This window comes from Moschus berezovskii, chromosome 22, assembly GCF_049115385.1.
Source record: "Moschus berezovskii isolate FMDL1 chromosome 22, NW_MosBer_1.0, whole genome shotgun sequence".
In the NCBI taxonomy this organism is placed as follows: Eukaryota; Metazoa; Chordata; class Mammalia; order Artiodactyla; family Moschidae; genus Moschus; species Moschus berezovskii.
The window spans coordinates 48,306,668-48,327,512 of record NC_142481.1 but is presented as its reverse complement, the minus strand read 5'-3'; the positions used below and the strand labels follow the sequence as shown (position 1 = coordinate 48,327,512).

The 20,845-nt window shown below is 37.8% G+C and overlaps 1 protein-coding gene across 1 annotated transcript in view; it reads right to left on the bottom strand.

Annotated features, from left to right (window-relative positions):
• The window catches only part of NETO2 (neuropilin and tolloid like 2), a 68,977-nt gene that overhangs the window by 24,001 nt on the left and 24,131 nt on the right, over window positions 1–20,845 (bottom strand). Inside the window, exon 7 of the mRNA XM_055411126.2 lies at window positions 4,574–4,802. Coding sequence (XP_055267101.1) covers window positions 4,574–4,802 — 229 coding nt within the window. The remainder of the gene's footprint in view (window positions 1–4,573; window positions 4,803–20,845) is intronic.

Here is a 20,845-nt window from a genome sequence, read left to right as displayed (position 1 = left end):
GTATGCGAAAGCCTTTGCCAGTGTGGATCACAAACTGTGGAAAATTCTTCAAGAGACAGGAATACCAGACCATCTAACCTGTCTCCTGAGAAACCTGTATGAGGATCAGGAAGCAACAGTTAGAACTGGACATGGAACAACAGACTGGTTCCAAATTGGGAAAGGAGAATGACAAGTCTGTATACTGTCATCCTGTTTATTTAACTTATATGCAGAGTACATCATGCAAAATGCCAAGCTGGATGATTAGCAAGCTAGAATCAAGGTTGCTGGGGGAAATACCAACAACTTCAGATCTGTACCACTCAAATGGCAGAAAGCAAAGAGGAATTAAAGAGCCTCTTGATGAAGGTGAAGGAGGAGATTGAAAAATCTGGCTGAAAACTCAACATTAAAAAACTAAGATCATGGCATCCAGTCCCATTACTTCATGGCAAATAGAAGGGAAAAAGTGGAAGCAGTGACACATTTTCTGTTCTTGGGATCCAAAATCACTGCAGATGGTCACTGCAGTCATGAAACTAGAAGACACTTACTTCTTGGCTATTACAGACCTAGACAGCGTATTGAAAAGCAAAGACATCACTTTGCTGAAAAAGCCAACAAGCCATGGTCCTTCCAGTAGTCATGTATAGATGTGAGAGCTGGACCATAAAGTAGGCTGAGTACTGAAGAATAGATGCTGAGTCTCCTGCATTGCAGGTGGATTCTTTATCATCTGAGCCACCAGGGAAGCCCAATGTATATTCTGCTGCTGCTGCTGCTAAGTCACTTCAGTCATGTCCGACTCTGTGTGACCCCATAGACGGAAGCCCACCAGGCTCCCCCGTCCCTGGGATTCTCCAGGCAAGAACACTGGAGTGGGTTGCCATTTCCTTCTCCAATGTGTGAAAGTGAAAAGTGAAAGTGAAGTCGCGAGACATGGGAGACGCCCGGCTCCGGCAGCGCAGGCGCAGACGCGGGAGACGCCCGGCTCCGGCGGCGCAGATGCGGGAGACGCCCGGCTCCGGCGGCACAGGCGCAGACGCGGGAGACGCCCGGCTCCCGCGGCACAGGCGCAGACGCGGGAGACGCCCGGCTCCGGCGGCAAAGGCGCAGACGCGGGAGACGCCCGGCTCCGGCGCAACCGACCACGTGCAGAATCGTGGCTGAGATGAGCTACCCTGTGCCCAGGGTTAGGGCGGTGGCCGAGAGGAGCTGTACCACGTTCAGGATGTGGTGGCTGCTTGGGCACCGGAGGGCCGAGAGGAGCTGATCCACATTCAAAGCAGGAGGGGCGGCCTTGAGGAGATACCCCTCGTCCAAGGTAAGGTACAGCGGCTGCGCCTTGCTGGAGCAGCTGGGAAGAGATACTCCACGACCAAGTGGAATATAAGAATCCAGTGTTCTGGGGAGGAAGAAACAAGATGGCGGAGGGATAAGATGGCAAGACCACTTTCTCCCCCACAAATTCATCAAAAGAACATTTGAACGCGGAGTAAAGTCCACAAAACAACTTTTGAATACTGGCAGAGGACATCAGGCTCCCAGAAAAGCAGCCCACTGTCTTCTAAAGGAGAGAGAAGAAATCCAGCTCCACCCACCAGAACACCGACACATGCTTCCCTAACCAGGGAACCTGGAAAAGTCACCCGTTCAACCCCACACACAGTGAAGAAACTACGTAATAAAGAGAACTCCACAAACTGCAAGAAGAGGGAAAGGCCACCCCAAGCAAAGCAATATAAGCAAGATGAATAGGCAGAGAAATACCCAGCAAGTAAAGGAACAAGATAATTGCCCACCAACACAAACAAAAGAAGAAGATATAGGGAATCTATCTGATAAAGAATTTCAAATTTTGATGGTGAAAATGATTCAAAATCTTGAAAGCAAAATGGAGTTACAGATAAATAACCTGGAGAAAAGGATTGAGAAGATGCAAGAAAGATTTAATAAGGACTTAGAAGAAATAAAAAAGAGTCAATATACAATGAATAATGCAATAGAAGAGATCAGAAACACTCTGGAGGGAACAAACAGTAGAATAACAGAGGCAGAAGACAGGATAAGCGAACTAGAAGACAGAATTGTAGAAATAAATGAAACACAGAGGAAAAAAGAAAAACAAATTAAAAGAAATGAGGACAATATTAGAGACCTCTGGGACAATGTTAAACGCTCCAACATTCGAATCATAGGAGTCCCAGAAGAAGAAGACAAAAAGAAAGACCATGAGAGAATACTTGAGGAGATAATAATTGAAAACTTCCCTAAAATGGGGAAAGAAATAATCACCCAAGTCCAAGAAACCCAGAGAGTCCCCAACAGGATAAACCCAAGGTGAATAACTCCAAGACACATATTAATCAAATTAACAAAGATCAAACACAAAGAACAAATATTAAAAGCAGCAAGGGAAAAGCAGCAAATAACACATAAGGGGATTCCCATAAGGATAACAGCTGATCTTCAACAGAAACTCTTCAGGCCAGAAGGGAGTGGCAAGACATACTTAAAGTGATGAAAGAAAATACCCTACAGCCCAGATTACTATACCCAGCAAGGATCTCATTCAAATATGAAGGAGAAATCAAAAGCTTTACAGACAAGCAAAAGCTGAGGGAATTCAGCATCACCAAACCAGCTCTCCAACAAATGCTAAAGGATCTTCTATAGACAGGATACACAGAAAGAGTGTATAAACTTGAACCCAAAGCAATAAAGAAAATGGCTACGGGATTGTACTTATCAATAATTACCTTAAACGTAAATGGGTTGAAATTTTCAAAAAGGCTAGGAAACAATTCTCATAGCCATCAATAGTTCAGTGTTGAGTTCATGAATAGTTTTTAAAGTTTGGGACAAACTGTAGTATTTGCTATTTGAAGTACTATTTGTAATTGGCATATTACGATGTAACATTGGTCTTCATTTCCATCTTAAAACGCCTAAAAATGCCTAACAGGTTTTTAGATTTGTGAATTTTAGTTGAAATGTATTTTACGATGTTACTAAACCTGCAGAAATATTGAAATATTTCAGAGAACTTATTCACTGTACATTTAATTTATTTATAAAAGTTATGAACTGTAAAAAGTTTTACTTGTTGGGTCAAATGCTTCTTGCTTCAAATGCTTGTTGCATTTGAAGTGCTAGTTACAAGAAAATCAAATACCTTCAATGTATAAATGCTATTAAGTTTTTAAAGGACTCTGGAGTATAAGTAAGTTTGTTTAAAGAAATTTAGTCTGTTCAACTTGAAAAAAATAAATAAATAAAATTGGAAAAAAAAAAAAAAAGAAAGCGAAGTCGCTCAGTCATGTCCGACCCCCAGCGACCCCACAGACTGCAGCCTACCAGGCTCCTCCATCCATGGGATTCTCCAGGCAAGAGTACTGGAGTGGCTTGCCATTGCCTTCTCTGAATGTATATTCTAGAATTGAACAAATAAATATACTGTAGATAATCAGAGTCAGATTTCTCACTGGAAGAGAAGGAAAGGGCGTTTTGGAAACATGGTTGATTCTAATGCTCAAAAGAATAAATAAATGAGGGGGAAAGAATAGCTCTTCCTCATAATATTATAATTAACAAATGTAGAAAGAATGATGCAAACAGAAAACCACCTTAAAGTAAATACTATAGTAATACTTATTACAGGCAGAAACCATTAATGGATACTAATATTAGTGAGCAAAAGGGTATTGACATACTCTCAGAGTTATTAATTTGAAAAGAAAAATTGTCAAGTTTATAGTGTAGAAATGGGGCAGATAGTACCTTAAGAAAGTGATCCAAGTTAGTGTGAGGCAAACCCATATTATGTACTGAGAAAGGTGGAATGTGATTTCTATTGTATTATTGACAGACACGCATAACCTCAGTTCATGAGAGAGAACATCAGAGAAACCTAAACTGATGGACATTCTACTAAGTGGCTAGCCAGTGCTCTTCAAATGCATCCAGGCCATTAAATACTGAGAAAGTGCCACAAACAGAGCAAAGTAAAGGAGACATGACAAAAGCAATTTGCGATTTTGGATCAGAAAAGGACATTAATGAGAAAATTAGTGGTGTTTGAGTAAGGTCTATATACTGGTTAATAATACTGCATCAGTGTTAATATTCAGCCTTACTATGGTATTGTAAGATGCTAACATTAGGGGAATCTGAGTGAAGGGCACAGGAGAACTCTACTATTTTACAACTTTTTATAAGCTTGAAATTACTTTAACAGTTTTAAAAGAGAAAACAGCTTATCTAAATCTTTGGGGAGCACGGCTTGGTGGATTCACAATTATTTACCAAGATGAATTCATACTACTGATAATTATTTTTAATTTTGAAAATCCTGAGAGAAGTCTCCACTTTTTACACTCCCTACCATATATCTTTATAACTGGTAGTGTTGCAATTTATGCATTACTATGCTTTTTTTCACCCATGACAGTTAATTCTTTAAGAATACATACTAAGACCTACTTACTTCTACATTCTGTGACTAGCAGTCTTTGTCAAAAGAAAATGCTCAATAATTTTATTTTGAGTAAATGATTATATAAAAGATTGCACTGCTATAGAAATTACTTACGCTCCACGAAGGAAGTAAAGAGCATTCTGAACCTGCTTAGCCGACTACCTTCATCTGCCCACATGCGTATCACCCCAACTCCTGTCTTAAGCATTACATCATTGGCCACAGTGCTGCAAAATTTGGCCTTCAGATTTTCAATAGAACTGCTTCCGTCGTAGACTGCAACGAAGTTTCTCTTGCATTCATTTGAGTGCTCCATTTGATAATCTAGGAACCTCAAATAAATCTGTAACATTAAAACAAAGAAAAACAGTGCTTTTAAAAAGATATTATTTTTAATTTTCTAGTTCTATTATCCAATCAATATGTAACACGGACTGAACTGAATTATAACTACTGACAGAAAAAAACAATAGATAAAAGGCTGATGCCTAAGAAGGTAAAAGAACTAAGACTAATGTTCTGTTTCTTTGGTTGTCTTAATAATGGAGGCCAAGTGTTAAGGAACCTAAAGCTTGCGTTTTGTCTATAAAGAGAAATTTTTTGCTTCACGAGGCATGACTATCTATCGTACATATTTTCCTTGTTAGAAAAATAATCTTGTGGTACTGACAAACTGGGAAAATAAAAGAGACATTCATAATTCTATCACTCTAACAATTACTATGATTAACTTTTTTCAGTTTTTTTCACATTTTTAAAACCTAAGCTTAATTTTAAGATACACACACTCTGCTTTTGCTGCAACACACCAGAACTTACCTGTCGCTTCATAATTGTAATCATTCCTATGATGTCATTTACTTACCCACTATCCTACTGTTGCACATGTAGGTGGTTTTATGATTTTACTTCATAAATTAACAATTTCTAACTTTTCAGTCACAAAGATTTAAACTGGACTTTCAAAATAAGCACTAGTATTCTATTGCTTAGTATCACCTTTCCTCAAATTTCATAGGCAGTCTGCTACCCAGCACTCAGTTTTATTAAACTGTGCTTGACCCATTCTTATTTGAAGAGTTCCATTAGACTTCAGGCTTAGAAACATCTTGAGCAAAATCTCCAAAAAGAACAGAATGAAACAGGTACTATTCTTTATGGGCTGGGAGGAAATTAAGGCTCACTGGGACTAGGGAACTTGCCCAGGGTTACTTAGGGCAAGGATGTGAACCCAAGTTGGTCTGAATCTTATTAAGATGTATGTTCTTCACATTCCCTGGGATGCCTTTTATGTATGTACATGCATGCATGCACACATACACACACTCTTCGCATACACGATTCAATTTTAGATACAGTTGCTCATATGTGACTCTACAATTAAAATTTTAGTGAATGAATAATAAAGATTTCTTTGATTGCCACTGGAGATGCCTAGTGGGTATCACCTTGCTGATTGCTATCTCTGAAGTAGCTGTATGATGCCACGCCCACCCTGTAATTTAAAGGGCTTCATAAAACAAAAACATCAGACACTTCCCCTGCTAAAATACCTTGACGACATAAAACTAAGAACAAAAACTCAAAAATATATCTCAGAGTTAAATTTTGACCAGTTCAGTTCAGTTCAGTCTCTCAGTCGTGTCCGACTCTCTGTGACCCCATGAATCACAGCACGCCAGGCCTCCCTGTCCATTACCAACTCCCGGAATTCACTCAAAATCAAGTCCATTGAGTCGGTGATGCCATCCAGCCATCTCATTCTCTGTTGTCCCCTTCTCCTCCTGCCCCCAATCTCTCCCAGCATCAGAGTCTTTTCCAGTGAGTCAACTCGTCACATGAGGTGGCCAGTAACTTTGGCTTATTTGAAATGACCGATGTGCCACTTTCATGAGCAAAATTATTAGTAATGTACTTTCATTTAAAAACTTCACAAAACCTCATAAATATATTTTAACACAGAAGTAATATGCTTGCTTAAAATATACAATCTATTTTCATTACTTTCTCCATCATTTATATAACCAGAACATTCTGCCCATGTTTGTCTGGTGGTGAGTATCACTAATATTCGTTATTATTTGTTTTCTCCATTAGACTGTATGGTCTTCCAATGAGAGTGTCAATGTGCTATCCAGTATAATTCTTGCTCAGAAAGAGCAATCAATGAAAAAGTGAACAGGTTTGTAAAACCTAGTTTTGATAGAGCCGAATATCAGGAAGACCATCAAGAAGTCTTAAGTATTTACTCTCCCCTGTTTTTTTTTAATCCAAACAAACACCATACTGGTGTAAGGCCTTAATAAATGCACTTTAAATATGTAACTTTTAAAAATCAAAGTTTTAAGGTAAGTCATATGACAAAAATAACATTCTTTCCTATTGTGAATACAGTTAAATACTGATATTAATAGTTTAATTCAACTAATCTTCAGAAAAGATTACTAACATTATGAGGCTAACAAATTGAAATGGGTGGATCAGGGCACAAACTACTCTCCTCTCACCCAGACTGCAGAAGATCTTTAATTAAACATAAACACTCTTGGCCTCTTACCTACTCCTATACCCTAAGACTCTTACTCCTTGGAAGGAAAGTTATGACTAACCTAGACAGCACATTAAAAAGCAGGGACATCACTTTGCCAACAAAGGTCCGTCTAGTCAAGGCTATGGTTTTTCCCGTGGTCATTTATGGATGTGAGAGTTGGACTGTGAAGAAAGCTGATTGCCGAAGAATTGATGCTTTTGAACTGTGGTGCTGGAGAAGACTCTTGTGAGTCCCTTGGACTGCAAGGAGATCCAACCAGTCCATTTTAGAGGAGATCAATCCTGGGTGTTCATTGAAGGACTGATGCTAAAGCTGAAACTCCAATACTTTGGCCACCTCATGCGACGAGTTGACTCACTGGAAAAGACTCTGATGCTGGGAGGGATTGGGGGCGGGAGGAGACGGGGACAACAGAGAATGAGATGGCTGGATGGCATCACTGACTCGATGGACATGAGTTTGAGTGAACTCCGGGAGTTGGTGATGGACAGGGAGGCCTGGCGTGCTGTGATTCATGGGGTCGCAAAGGGTCAGACACGACTGAGCGACTGAACTGAACTGATACCCTCCAAGGGAAGTGGAGTCACCTGGATCGGGGATGGTATTTGGTTGCTTTTCCTTTCCTCCTTCCCTGGACCACTGAATGAGAGTAACAGTGACCTGGGTAAGTGGGTCTCTTCTGCAGATGCACTTTCCTCGGATGGGATGTTCCAGTCTAGGCTTAGGTAGGAGGTGGACTTGGTGGGTACGGAAGTAGCAGGTCTAGACTGATTCTCTCACTATAAGCTGCTTCCTAGCCTTTATTATATTAAAGGGGCTATTCTGAAGCTCCACTGTCTCAACCGGTTCATAACTCCAATGGGGAAAAGGAGGCTTTTTATTAGAGGCCCCAAAGACCGCAAAAGAAATGCAATGAGATCCTCAGAAAGCTGTTATTTTTATGGAAAGGCCACTGATAAAACAGACTAAAACACTACTTAAACGCAAACACCAGTGACCTTTATATCCAAGTGAATTTTTCTTGAACATCACCTGTAAACTAGTTTACCCCATTTTGAGTATTCAAGGGTTATCACTGTCTTTAACATTTTCTCTTTTAAATTCCTCAAATGAAATCATCTGTTTACTCTTTTAGTTGAACCCAATTAAAAAATCTGATCCAATTTCCATCTCATTTTTTATGTTAACTTAAAAAAATCAATTTACTTTTATATATTAAAAGTAACATTCTTCAATATTTAACATTCTAGGTTACATTCCTAAAAAACTTATGAATATAAAAGCATTTCTTCATGAGGTATTTTATAAAAGAGCCATATCAAAAGTATTAATTTCACCTAAATATTTAAATAATTATTAAATATTAAAAAAAAAAACCCACAAACCCCACCTCACCTCTGCACAGTCACCCCTCAGTAGCAACAGGTAATTGGTTTTAGGAGGATCCTGCTCTGTATACCAAAATCTGCACGTGCTCAAGTCCTACAGTGCAACCTCTGTATTTGTGGTTCTGTGTCTACAGACACAACCAACTGCAGCTTGTATAGTGCTATAATATTTACTGAATAAAACCTATATAAGTGGACTTGTACAGTCCAATTCTGTGTACAGTTGACCCTTGTTTCAAATATGCAGGTCCATTTATGTGGATTTGATTCAATAATCACATACTACAGTATTACACTACGTTTCCTTGATGGCTCAGATAGTAAAGAATGTGCCTGAAATGTGGGAGACCTGTGTTTGATCCCTGGTTTGGGAAGATCACCCGGAGAAGGGAACGGCAACCCACTCAAGTATTCTTGTCTGGAGAATTCCATGGACAGAGGAGCCTGGCGGGCTACAGACCATCGTGTTGCAAAGAGCTGAACATGACTGAGTGACTAACATTTTCACTTTCTTTCACAGTACTACACAGTCTGTAGCTGTTTGAATCTGAGGATGTGGAACCTCAGATAACAAGGGTTTACTATAAAGTTATACTCAGAATTTCAACTGTGAGTGGTCAGTGACCCTAGCCTCTATTTCGTTCAAGGGTCAACTGTACAACTAAAGCCATCTATGTTCCTACTATCTTTCCTACATTCCCTGTTTTGAGTATGATTTTTATAATTACTATGTACATTTTTAGACTTTTAAATTTATGTATCTATAAAAATATATAGTATTTTTGTATATTTTTATTTGTGTATTTTAAAATCTTGTATCAATTGTAGAAATAAGTCACTACTTATCCATTTTCCTTTTGGACATTTAGCTTGCTTCTACTTTTTAAAATATTAAATATTGCTGTAAACAGTCTTGCATTCTGATTATGCTCTCACACAATGAGCATCTGGGTACACATCTAGAAGCGTGGTTGCTGTGTCATAAGACATGACCATTTTCACCTTTAGCAGGGTATGCCCAGTGGCTTTCCAAAGTGGTTGCAGCAATTTATTCTCCCAAAGCAAGTTGAAAGCATCTCCATTCTTCAATCCTTGCTGATACTTGGTCACATCAAGACATTCAATCACATCTCAAGTAATAGAAAATAAAATTCTCTGACAAAATGCACAGGGTCAAGTGACAGACACCATAATCAAGAACAGTTCCATCACCCTCCCCCCGCGAAAATCCTTTCCAGCTCCTCAGCAGTCCAAATTCATCTTCAACCTTAATTCCTGGCAACAAATCTTTTGCTGTCCTGTAGTTCCACCTTTCCCATAAATGTTATAATTTCATATAAATAAAATCACAGTATATTCTGAGTCAGAATTCTTTCAGTTAGCACAACACATGTGAGATTCTTTTAAGATACTACATCCCCAGTAGTTTGTATCTTATTACTTCTGAATAGATTTCACTACACAGATGTACCACAGTTTATTAACAACTGAAGAGTATTTGGACTGTTTCCAGTTCTTGTTTATTATGGATAAAGCTACTGTAAACATTTACATTCAAGCTTTTCTGTGTGTAAACATGTTTTTCTTTCTCCTGGCTACACTGCCAGGAGACTGTTCACTCACATGGTAACTTTATAGGAAATCACCAAGCTGTTTTCCAAAATGGCTATATCATTCTGCATTCCCACCAGGAGTGTTACCACATTCCCAATTGCTCTATATAGCTCCCAGCACCTGGCATTGTCTGTTTTAAAATATTAGTTACTTCAATAGAGGTAGAGAGCTAGTCGATTGTGGTTTTAATTTGCAGTTTAGAAATGTCGAAATATCCTCTGGTGCCTGTTCAAAATCTCCTACTCATTTTTAAATTAGGTACTTTTCTTATACTTGAGTTTTGAGTTCTGGATTAAAGAAATCTTTTGACAAGTGATTTACAAATATTTTCTCCTAGTGGCTTTTCTTTTCATTCAACAGTGAAAACAAAAAGCTTTAATTTTAATGAAGTTTAATTTATAGTTTTTTAAAATAGATTCCTTTGATGTCTTATCTACAAACTCTTTCCCTAACCCAAAGTTTTCACCTATGTTTTCTTCTAAAAGTTTTACAGTATTATACTTGTGTTTATAATCCAGTTTAGGCTAATTTTTAATATAAGGTATAAATACAGGTATAGGTTAAAATTCTTTTTTTTTTAATATGGGTATCTGGTTGTTCTTAGCACCATTTGTTGAAGACAAGACTATCCACTGTGCTGACATCGTATCTCTAAAGAAAAAAATAAATCATATTTGTATGAATCCTTTTGAGTTCTATTCTGTTCCACTGATCTATGTGTCTGTCATTTGTCAGTACCACACTGTCTTGGTTACTGAAGATCTGAAGTCCTGAAATCACGTAGTGAGTATCTGTATTTTTTGAAAATTGTTTTGGCTCTTATAATTCCTCGCATTTTCATTATACTCTAAAAACAGTTTGTCTACATTTATAAAAACATAGCAGGGGTTTTAATTTGAACTGTGCTTGTTTATACAGATTTCAGAAGAACTTATGTTAATACTACTGAGTCCACATCAATAGGTATACACAGTATTGCTGTTGTTTAGTTGCTTAACAACAAGTTGTTTAGTGTTCGACTCTGCAACCCCATGAGCTGCAGCAGACCAGACTTTCTTGTCCTTCTCTATCTCCCAGAGTCTGCTCAAACTCATGTCCATTTAGTCAGTGATGTCATCCAACCATCTTATCCTCTGTCTCCCCATTCTCCTCCTGCCCTCAATCTTTCCCAGCATCAGTCTTTTCCAATGAGTCAGCTCTTCACATCAGGTGGCCAAAGTATTGAAGCTTCAGCATCAGTCCTTCAGGGATGATTTCCTTTAGGATTTCCTTCATCTCCTTGCTGTTCAAGGGACTTTCAAGAGTGCTCTCTAGCACCACAATTCAAAACCATCAATTCTTCAGCATTCAGCCTTCTTTATGGTTCAACTCTCACATCTGTACACGACTACTGGAAAAACTACAGCTTTGACTATGCAGACCTGTGTCACCAAAGTGATGTCTCTGATTTTTAATATGCTGTTTAGGTCTGTCATACTTTTCTTCTCAGGAGCAAGTGTCTTTTAATTTCATGGCTTCAGTCACTATCCACAGTGATTTTGCAGTCCAAGAAAATAAAATGTCACTGTTTCCACTTCTTCCCCATCTATTTACCATGAAGTGATGGGACCGGATGTCATGATCTGAGTTTTTTGAATGTTGAGTTTTAACCCAGCCTTTTCACTCTCCTCTCTCACCCTCATCAAGAGGCTCTTTATTTCCTCTTCACTTTCCACCATTACAGTAGTATCACCTGCATCTCTGAGGTTGTTGACAGTTCTCCTAGCAATCTTAATTTCAGCTTATAACTCATCCAGTCCAGGATTTTGCATGATGTACTCTCCATAGCAGTTAAACAGACAGGGTGACAATATATAGCCTTGAAGTACTCCTTTTCCAATTTGGAACGTCTGCTGTTTCACATTTGGTTCTAAGTGCTGCTTCTTGTCCTGCAATCAGGTTTCTCAGGAGTCAGGTAAGGGGGTCTGGTATTCCCATCTCTTGAATAATTTTCCAGTTTGCTGTGATCCACACAGTCTTTATTGTAGTCAATGAAGCAGACGTTTTGTTAAAATTCCCTTGCTTTTTCTATGATCCAACGGATGTTGGCAATTTGATCTCTGGTTCCTCTGCCTTTTCTAAATCCAGCTTGCACATATGGAAGTTCCCAGTTCATGTACTGCCGAAGCCTAGCTTGAAGGATTTTGAGCATCATCTTGCTAGCATGAAAAATGAGTGTAATTGTATGGTAGTATGAACATTGTTTGGGATCGCCTTTGGGATTGGAATGAAAACACAGTATATATAATTTTGAACTCCAATTGCTCATTCTTTTTATTGAATCAGATAGTACAACTGACCCTTGATCAACATGTGACGTAGAGGCGCTGACACTCCTTGCAGTCAAAAATCCATGTATAACTTCACAGTCATCCCACAATATCCTTGGTTCTACATTTGTGGATTCAACCAACCACTGACCGTGTAGTAGTAGGTATTTATCCTTAAAAAAAAAAAATCTGTGTGCAAATGGATCAGTGCAGTTCAAACTCATCTTATTCAAGCATCAACGACATATTAAAAAATACAACTGACATTTATCTATCAGCCTTTTATCCAACCTTGCTAAACTGACTTGTTTATTTCAGGAGTTTTTTGAGGGTATATTTCATGTTAATTTTTTACAAAGATAATTATGTCATCTGGAAAAATAGCTTTTTTGCCATGTTTCACTGTCTATAACTTCCAGTATGGTGTTCAGTGGCAGTTATCTTGTTGCTAACTTTGAGGGGAAAAAGCATTCAGTATGGTGTCAGCTGTACATTTTGGTAGACATCCTTTATCAGGTTATAGAAGTTCCACTCTTTTTAATTTTCTGGTATTTTCATCATGAATGGGTATTGATTCTTTTTAACAGAGATAATCATGTAGCATTCTTTCTTTACATATTGAATTGTACTGATTTTTCAAATGTGAATCAGCCTTGCATTCCTGGATAAACCACACTTGGTTGTGGTTAATACTTTTTAATATATTGCTGGTTTAGACTGGCCAATACTTTGTTAGGGATTTTTGTATCTATTTTCTGGAGTAAGAATTATAATACCAATTCCAACATGCAGGTTTTCCCTCCGCATACCCCCACTACAACAGCAATTCTCAAATACCAGTTACGTGTCCTACAATTCAATCCAGTGATGACTCCAGCTATCCAGAGACAGCATCAGATTCCAAAGGTTGAGGGCTTACTCCCAGGGGAATGGCCTCCACTTCAGAGGCCATACACAAGATCAGGCTGTCACATGATTCTGACTCACTACAAATCTGAGTTTCCTAAGGTCTTATTCTTGTTGTTCAGTTGTGTCTGACTCTTCGTGACCCCATGGACTGCAGCACACCAGGCTTCCCTGTCCTTCACCATCTCCTGGAGCTTGCTCAAACTCTCATCCATTGAGTCAGTGATGCCGTTCAACCATCGTGTCCTCTGTCGAACCCTTCTCTTCCTGCTTTCAATCTTTCCCAGCATCAAGGTCTTTTCTAATGAATCGGCTCTTTTCATCAGGTGGCCAGAGTATTGGAGCTTCAGCTTCAGCATAAGCCCTTCTAATAAGAATATACAGGATTGATTTTCTCTAGGATTGACTGGTTTGATCTCCCTGCAGTCCAAGGGACTCTCAAGAGTCTTCTCCAACACCACAGCTCAAAAGCACTAATTTCTGGATTTTTTTAATCTAGTTTAATAAGAGTGTTTAATAGTTTAAATTTAAAAGTTTAATTTAATAAAGTGGCTTACAGGACTCAGAACATCAGTTTACTTACTAGATTACCGGCTACCCTGGTAATGAGCCTCCATGTTCAATGAATTTCCAGAAGACACCTCGTTAACATAAACTCACTTGTGGTTGAAAGGGGCTTGTTATTAATAACAACACACCCACTTCAGCTTTAAAGGCTCTGAAACATTTTCAGGAACTGAGGACAAGAGACTAAATATCGTTAACATAAGATGCTCTCATTGCTCTTATCATTCAGGAAATTCCAAGGGTTTTGTGAGCTCTGTGCCAGAAATGGGGATGAACACCAAATATATGTATTTCTTATTATCAACCAAAACATCATGGGGGAATACTGATCAGCAGTTTCCATATGTCTTTGGTAGTTTCAGGGTGATGCTTGTCTTAAGAGTTTAGAAGTGTTCCTCTTCCTGGAAGAGACTGAGAAGAATTAGCATCATTTCTTCTTTAAATATTTTATATAATTTGTCTGCATATCCATTTAGGAGCTTTCTAAGAAGGTTTTAAATGAATTCATTTCACAAATATATAGTCACACAGATTCATTTCAGTTCAGTTGCTCAGTTGAGTCCAACTCTCCACGACCCCACGAATCACAGCACGCCAGGCCTCCCTGTCCATCACCAACTCCCAGAGCTCACTCAAACTCATGTCCACAGAGTCGGTGATGCCATCCAGCCATCTCATTCTCCGTCGTCCCCTTCTCCTCCCACCCCCAACCTTTCCCAGCATCAGAGTCTTTTCCAGTGAGTCAACTCGTCGCATGAGGTGGCCAAAGTATTGCAGTTTCAGCTTCAGCATCAGTCCCTCCAATGAACACCCAGGATCGATCTCCCTTAGAATGGACTGGTTGGATCTCCTTGCGGTACAAGGGACTCTCAAGAGTCTTCTCCAACACCACAGTTCAAAAGCATCGATTCTTCGGCGATCAGCTTTCTTCACAGTCCAACTCTCACATCCATACATGACCACTGGAAAAAACATAGCCTTGACTAGATGGACCTTTGTTGGCAAAGTAATGTCTCTGCTTTTTAATATATTATCAAGGTTGGTCATAACTTTCTTTCCAAGGAGTAAGCGTCTTTTAATTTCACGGCTGCAATCAGCATCTGCACTGATTCTGGAGCCCCAAAAAATAAAGTCTGACACTGTTTCCACTGTTTTTCCATCTATTTCCCATGAAGTGATAGGACCAGATGCCATGATCTTTGTTTTCTGAATGTTGAGCTTCAAGCCAATCTTTTCACTCTCCTCTTTCACTTTCATCAAGCAGCTTTTGAGTTCCTCTTCACTTTCTGCCATAAGGGTAGTGTCGTCTGCATATTTGAGATTACTGATATTTCTCCCAGCAATCTTGATTCCAGCTTGTGCTTCTTCCAGCCCAGCGTTCCTCATGATGTACTCTGCATATAAGTTAAATAAGCAAGGTGACAACATACAGCCTTGACACACTCCTTTTCCTATTTGGAACCAGTCATACAGATTACCTACTTCTTATTAGATGTGTTTGGGCAGCTTGAGGCTTTTAAGGAATTTGTCATTTCATTTGAGACATTTGATTTGGACACAGAAAGGTCCACTGTTTTAATGAAGGGTCTATAATGATATCCTCTCTTTTGTTCTTGCTATTGGTAAAACGGTTTATATCAGATTATTTACCATTTCTGTACACTTTCATTTATGATATTTGAAGATTCATTCTAGTGTCATTTCTCTTTTATCTAAAGAACTTCCTTTAGCATTTCTTTTATAGCACGTCTTCAGGCAATGAATTCTTTGTCTTCGCTGGGGCTCTTTGTCTTCGTTTGCCCTCATTTCTGAAAAGATATTTCTGCTGGATATAAAATTCTGAATTTTACAGTTATTTCAGCATTTAAAGGTTTTGATACAGTCTTTGGCTTTGATAATTTCTGCAGAGAAATCCAGTCATTCAAATTGTTGTTCCCTTATATAAAATGCATCATTTCTGTCAGATCTCAAAGCTGTCAACCTTTGGTTTCAAGCAATTTTATATGAGTAGGCTTTGTATTTTGTTTTTATCCTGTTTAGTGTTTGCTATGCTTCTCAAACCTGTAAATTTATGTCCTTCACCAATTATTTTGCAAATTATTTCTTCAAATTTTTTTCTGTAACATCTTTTCCTCTTCTTCTGGTACTTAAGTTACATGAATTTTACATCTTTTGAAATTGTCCCCACAGGTCCCTAAAGCTTTTGTATAATTTATTTTCAATCTTTTTTTCTAAATTCTTCAGATTAGGTAGTTTCTACTGTATCCTCTTGAAGTTTACTGCCTTTTCTTCATTCTTATATTGACCCACACATTGAATAATTTCTTCAAAAATTTAAGATGTATTTCTTCAGTTTTAAAATTTTCACTTGGTTCTTTTTTATAGTTTCTATTTCTCTGCTAAGTTCTATCTTTTCACTCATTTCAGGAATGTTTACCTTTCTCTCACGGAACATGGTTACATTATTGATTTAAAATCTTTTGATAATTGTCATCTGACTACTGTTAGGGTTGGGATCTTTGTATTCCCCTTTCAGAAATAATCACGTTTCCATGGTTCTTTACATTGTAATTTAAAAATTATATCCTGCTCTCCAAGGCTTCCTTCTCATTCTCTGGATAACCTGGTTCCCTCTTCCCAGTTCCTCTGCTGGCTAGAAAGATAAATTTTCCTCAGTTCTTAGTCTCTTGATTTGCTGTGAGTTCTGAGTGACTAAGAACAAAGAAGAAAAAAATCAAAAACAAAAACAATGGGAATTTCCTCCATATATCACTGTGTCTTCTCCTAAATTCCACCAGTTAGGACATGGGGTTTCTCTTGGGGTTTTAGTTGTTACTATAGCTGCTGTAACTGCTGCTAACCCTGGGCAGAGTTAGTAAGGGGAAAATAACAAATCAATCAGGGAAGCCCCATGCAGTTAGTAGGGGCCCCTCTCTTAGTGTTCTGGCTAGCAAACTTTCTGTGTCTATACCTGCTATCAGTTCTACAAAGAGAAAGAAAAAACCCACAACAAACTACTGACTCTCATCCCCTTTTGGGGTTAGTATTCAAGTTTTGAATACTTCCCTTCTAACCCACCTTCTAATGGTTACTTTTCAGAATCCTCATGCAATTGCTTTCTGTATTCTATCTAGTTTTCAGTTATAATAAGAGCAATAAGCTACAGTAGGATTACAATATCTTGGCTGGTTCTAGAAGTCACTATTTTAAGGGAGTAAAATTGAAAAATTTTACCTTTATGGTTTGTACTTTGTGTCTTCTGTTTTTAATAAACTGTTTCCCAACCAGAGGTTACAGAACGATACCCCTATATTTTCTTCCAGAAGTTTTAGTTTTAACATCTATGCCAAGTGCAAAACAAGTTATCTCACATCAATAGTCAATTGTTATAACATCAATTATTTTCCTTTTGATCTAGCATGCTATAATATTATACACTAAGCTTCCATACATATGAGGTCCTATGCTTTGATACTTTATTCAGTTTTATCAATTTGCATACCCCAGTGATAAATGCATTCCATCCAACCACCACAATATTATCTCAAAGAGTAAATACTCTCACTTTGTTTTTATTTAAAATTGTCATGGTTCTTCTGGACCCTTTCCTCTTTATGTAAATTTCAGAATTAGCTTGTCAAGTTCCCCAGAAGTCCCTATGGGGATTTGGATTATAATTTGACAGATTAATTTGGGAATAAACATTTCCATCTTCTCATACATGAAAATGGTGTATGTCTCTCTGATTTTCCCCATTTCTGTAGGTCTTCTTCTCTGTATTTCAATATAATATGAAAAATTACTTCCCGGTATGATTTTGTGTTTTACTTTCAAATTACTTTTGGAAAGCAATTTATTTTTATAATTGATGAACTTTTTTTCTCTCATTTTGTCACACTCCTGTTCAGTCGCTAAGTCATGTCCAACTCTTTGTGATTCCATGGCCTATGGCACACCAGGCTCCTTTGTCCTTCACTATCTCCGAGTTTGCGCAAATTCACATCCATTGAGTTTGTGACTCATGTCACCCTCTGCCGCCCCTTCTCCTTTAGCCTTCAATCTTCCCCAGCATCAGAAGCTTTTCCAATGAGCTGGCTCTTCATATCAGGTGGCCAAAGTATTGGAGCTTTAGCATCAGTCCATCCAATGAACATTCAAGGTTGACTTTCTTTAGGATTGACTGGTTTCATCTCCCAGCAGTCCACGGGACTCTCAAGTCTTCTCCAGCACCATAATTTGAATACATCAATTCTTTGTCCTCAGCCTTCTTTATGGTTCAACTCTCACATCCATACATGACTAGTGGAAAAATCATAGCTTTGACTATATGGACCTTTGTTGGCAGAGTGGTGTCTGTGCCTTTTTAGGTCTGTCATAGCTTTCCTTCCAAGGAGCAAGCACCTTTTAATTTCATGGATGCAGTCACCATCCACAGTGATTTTGGAGGACAAGAAAATAAAACCTACCACTGCATTCATTTGTTGCACGGACCACAACCAAACAAAGCACTGGCAATAGACATAAGCTTAAAGAAAATGATTTTAAGGTTTCACCATTAATTGTGATATCTGCTATAGGATTTTGGAAGGTATTTTTCATCATGCTGAAGTTATATCCTATGTTGGAATTACTGATTTTCATTTATCAATAGATTTTAAATTTTATTGATTTTTTGCATCTATTGATATATATGGATTTATCTCCTTTAATGTGTCAATAGGGTAAACCATATCATTTGATTTTCTATTTTCTCATAGTAAGCTGTCCACAAATGTCAAAGATAAGCCCATCTTTGGCCAAGTTTTCTAACAAATACTTGTTAGTTTGTCACTATTTAGTCTTTTGGGTCTTTTTCTCTCTCCTTCATTTTACAAATAATTCTCTGTTTTAGAATTCTCTCATGCTATCTATTTAATTTTGATAAAACAGGCTGGGGAAAGTTCTTCAGTTTTCTAAAACAGTTTATATAACATGTTCCTTAAATATTTGGTAAAATCTAATTTGGCCAGTTTTTCTGTTACCATATTTTAAGTTTTGCTTGGTACAAAAGTAACTGCGTTTTTGGATCGTGAATTTTAAATCATTATAACTAGATTCAAACACATTTTTATTAGTCAAAATAGGAACCATTACAATCAACACATTTTTGCCAACAAGATACAAGTTTGTTTATTCCTGTAGCATAAAAATCCATGATGCAGGATTCAACAAACTCTTGGAAAGCATTTTCTGCACCCTGATGGTTATGGAAGTGCTTTCCCTGCAAAAAGTTGTCAAGATGCTTGAAAAAGTGGCAGTCCATTGGCTAGAGGTCAGGTGAATATGCTGGATGAGGCAAAACTTCTGATTCATTCAACTTCTGAAGCACTGGTTGTGCAACATGTAGTCAGAATCAGATATTATGGAGAAAAATGAGGCTCATTTAAAAAAAATTTATGTTTTTACATCATGAAAGTATGATAACACATAGAGTAGACCTGGCAAATACAGAACAAGATTACATATAGTTCCACTATATATTAGAATTGGCCCATTCTGTTGACCAAGGGCAGCTGTAGGTGTTGTAGTTTTCAGTGCATCTCATTGACTTGCTGAGCATACTTCTCAGATGGATTACTTTTGCCAGGATTCAGAAAGCTGTGGTGGATCAGACTGGCAGCAGACCACCAAACAGTGACCATGACCTTTTTTGGGTGCAAGTTTGACTTTGGGAAGTGCTTTGGAGCTTCTTCTTGGTCCAGTCACTGAGCTGGTCATTGCTGGTTATCACATACAATCCAACTGAGAAATGGTTGCTGTTGTTGAGTACAGTAAGAGAAAACAATTCCTTTGATTTGTGGTTAGCTCATGAGATATCAACTTACCAAGCTTTCTCATCTTTCTAATTTGCTTCAAATGCCAAATGATCACAGAATGGTTGATGTTGAGTTCTTGGACAATTTCTTGTGTAGTTCTAAGAGGATCAGGTTCAATGATGGCTCTCAAATGGTCGCTATCAACTTTTGATGGACGGCCACTATGGTCATCTTCAAGGCTCTCATCTCCTTTGCTAAACTTCCTGAACTACCACTGCACTGTACGTTCATTAGTAGTTCCTGGGCCAGATGCACTGTTGATGTTGAGAATTGTCTCTGCTGCTTTTTGACCCATTTTAAACTCGAATAAGAAAATCGCTCAAAAATGCTTTTTGTCTAACATAATGTCTATAGTCTAAAATAAACAGCAAGTAATAAAGTCATTAGCAAAAAAATAAAGTGAGAAATGCATATTAAAATGATTATAATACAACATTTATTTAAGAATGTACTCCAATATCAAATGGCAAAGTTCAACAACGCAAAGCCAAAAGCCACAATTACTTTTGTACCAACCTAATACAAAATCAATTTTGTCAATTTGTTAAGAGTTTATTTAGGTTTTATGTTTCTTTGACTTTGATAAATTATACATATGTAAACATGTATGTATACACATACATTATACATTTCAGTAAATTGTTCACTTAGACCGTTCACAAATGTATTAGCAAAGAACAATCTAAAGTATTCGATTATAGAAAATTTCAAACGCATAAAAGCAGACAAAATAGTATCATAAACTCATTTTACCCATTCCCTAACTTTAGCTTTATCTTCCCTGATAGTTCAGTTGGTAAGAATCCACCTGCAACACAGGAGATCCCGGTTTGATTCCAGGGTCAGGATTCACACTTTCACTTCTGCCTCTCACATATTATTCTGAGACAAATTCTAGAGATATCATTTTATGTGTAATTAGTTTCATATGTAATGTTAAAGATGTTAAAAAATAACTTCATACTGTTATTAACCAAAAGAATAATTTCTTAGTATCAAATTCTAGTGTTCAGACTTCTAGTTGTCTCTTAATGTTCCTTGCCTTTTGTAGTTTGTTTGAATCCAAACTCATTTAACTTGTACTTTTTTAATCTGCACGTTCCCCTGCTGGTTTTCTTTTCCCCTTTGTAATTTACTGAGGAAATGCTATTGTTTTTTGTTGCTGTTCAGCAAGTATTCTTCATAGTTTGTCTTAT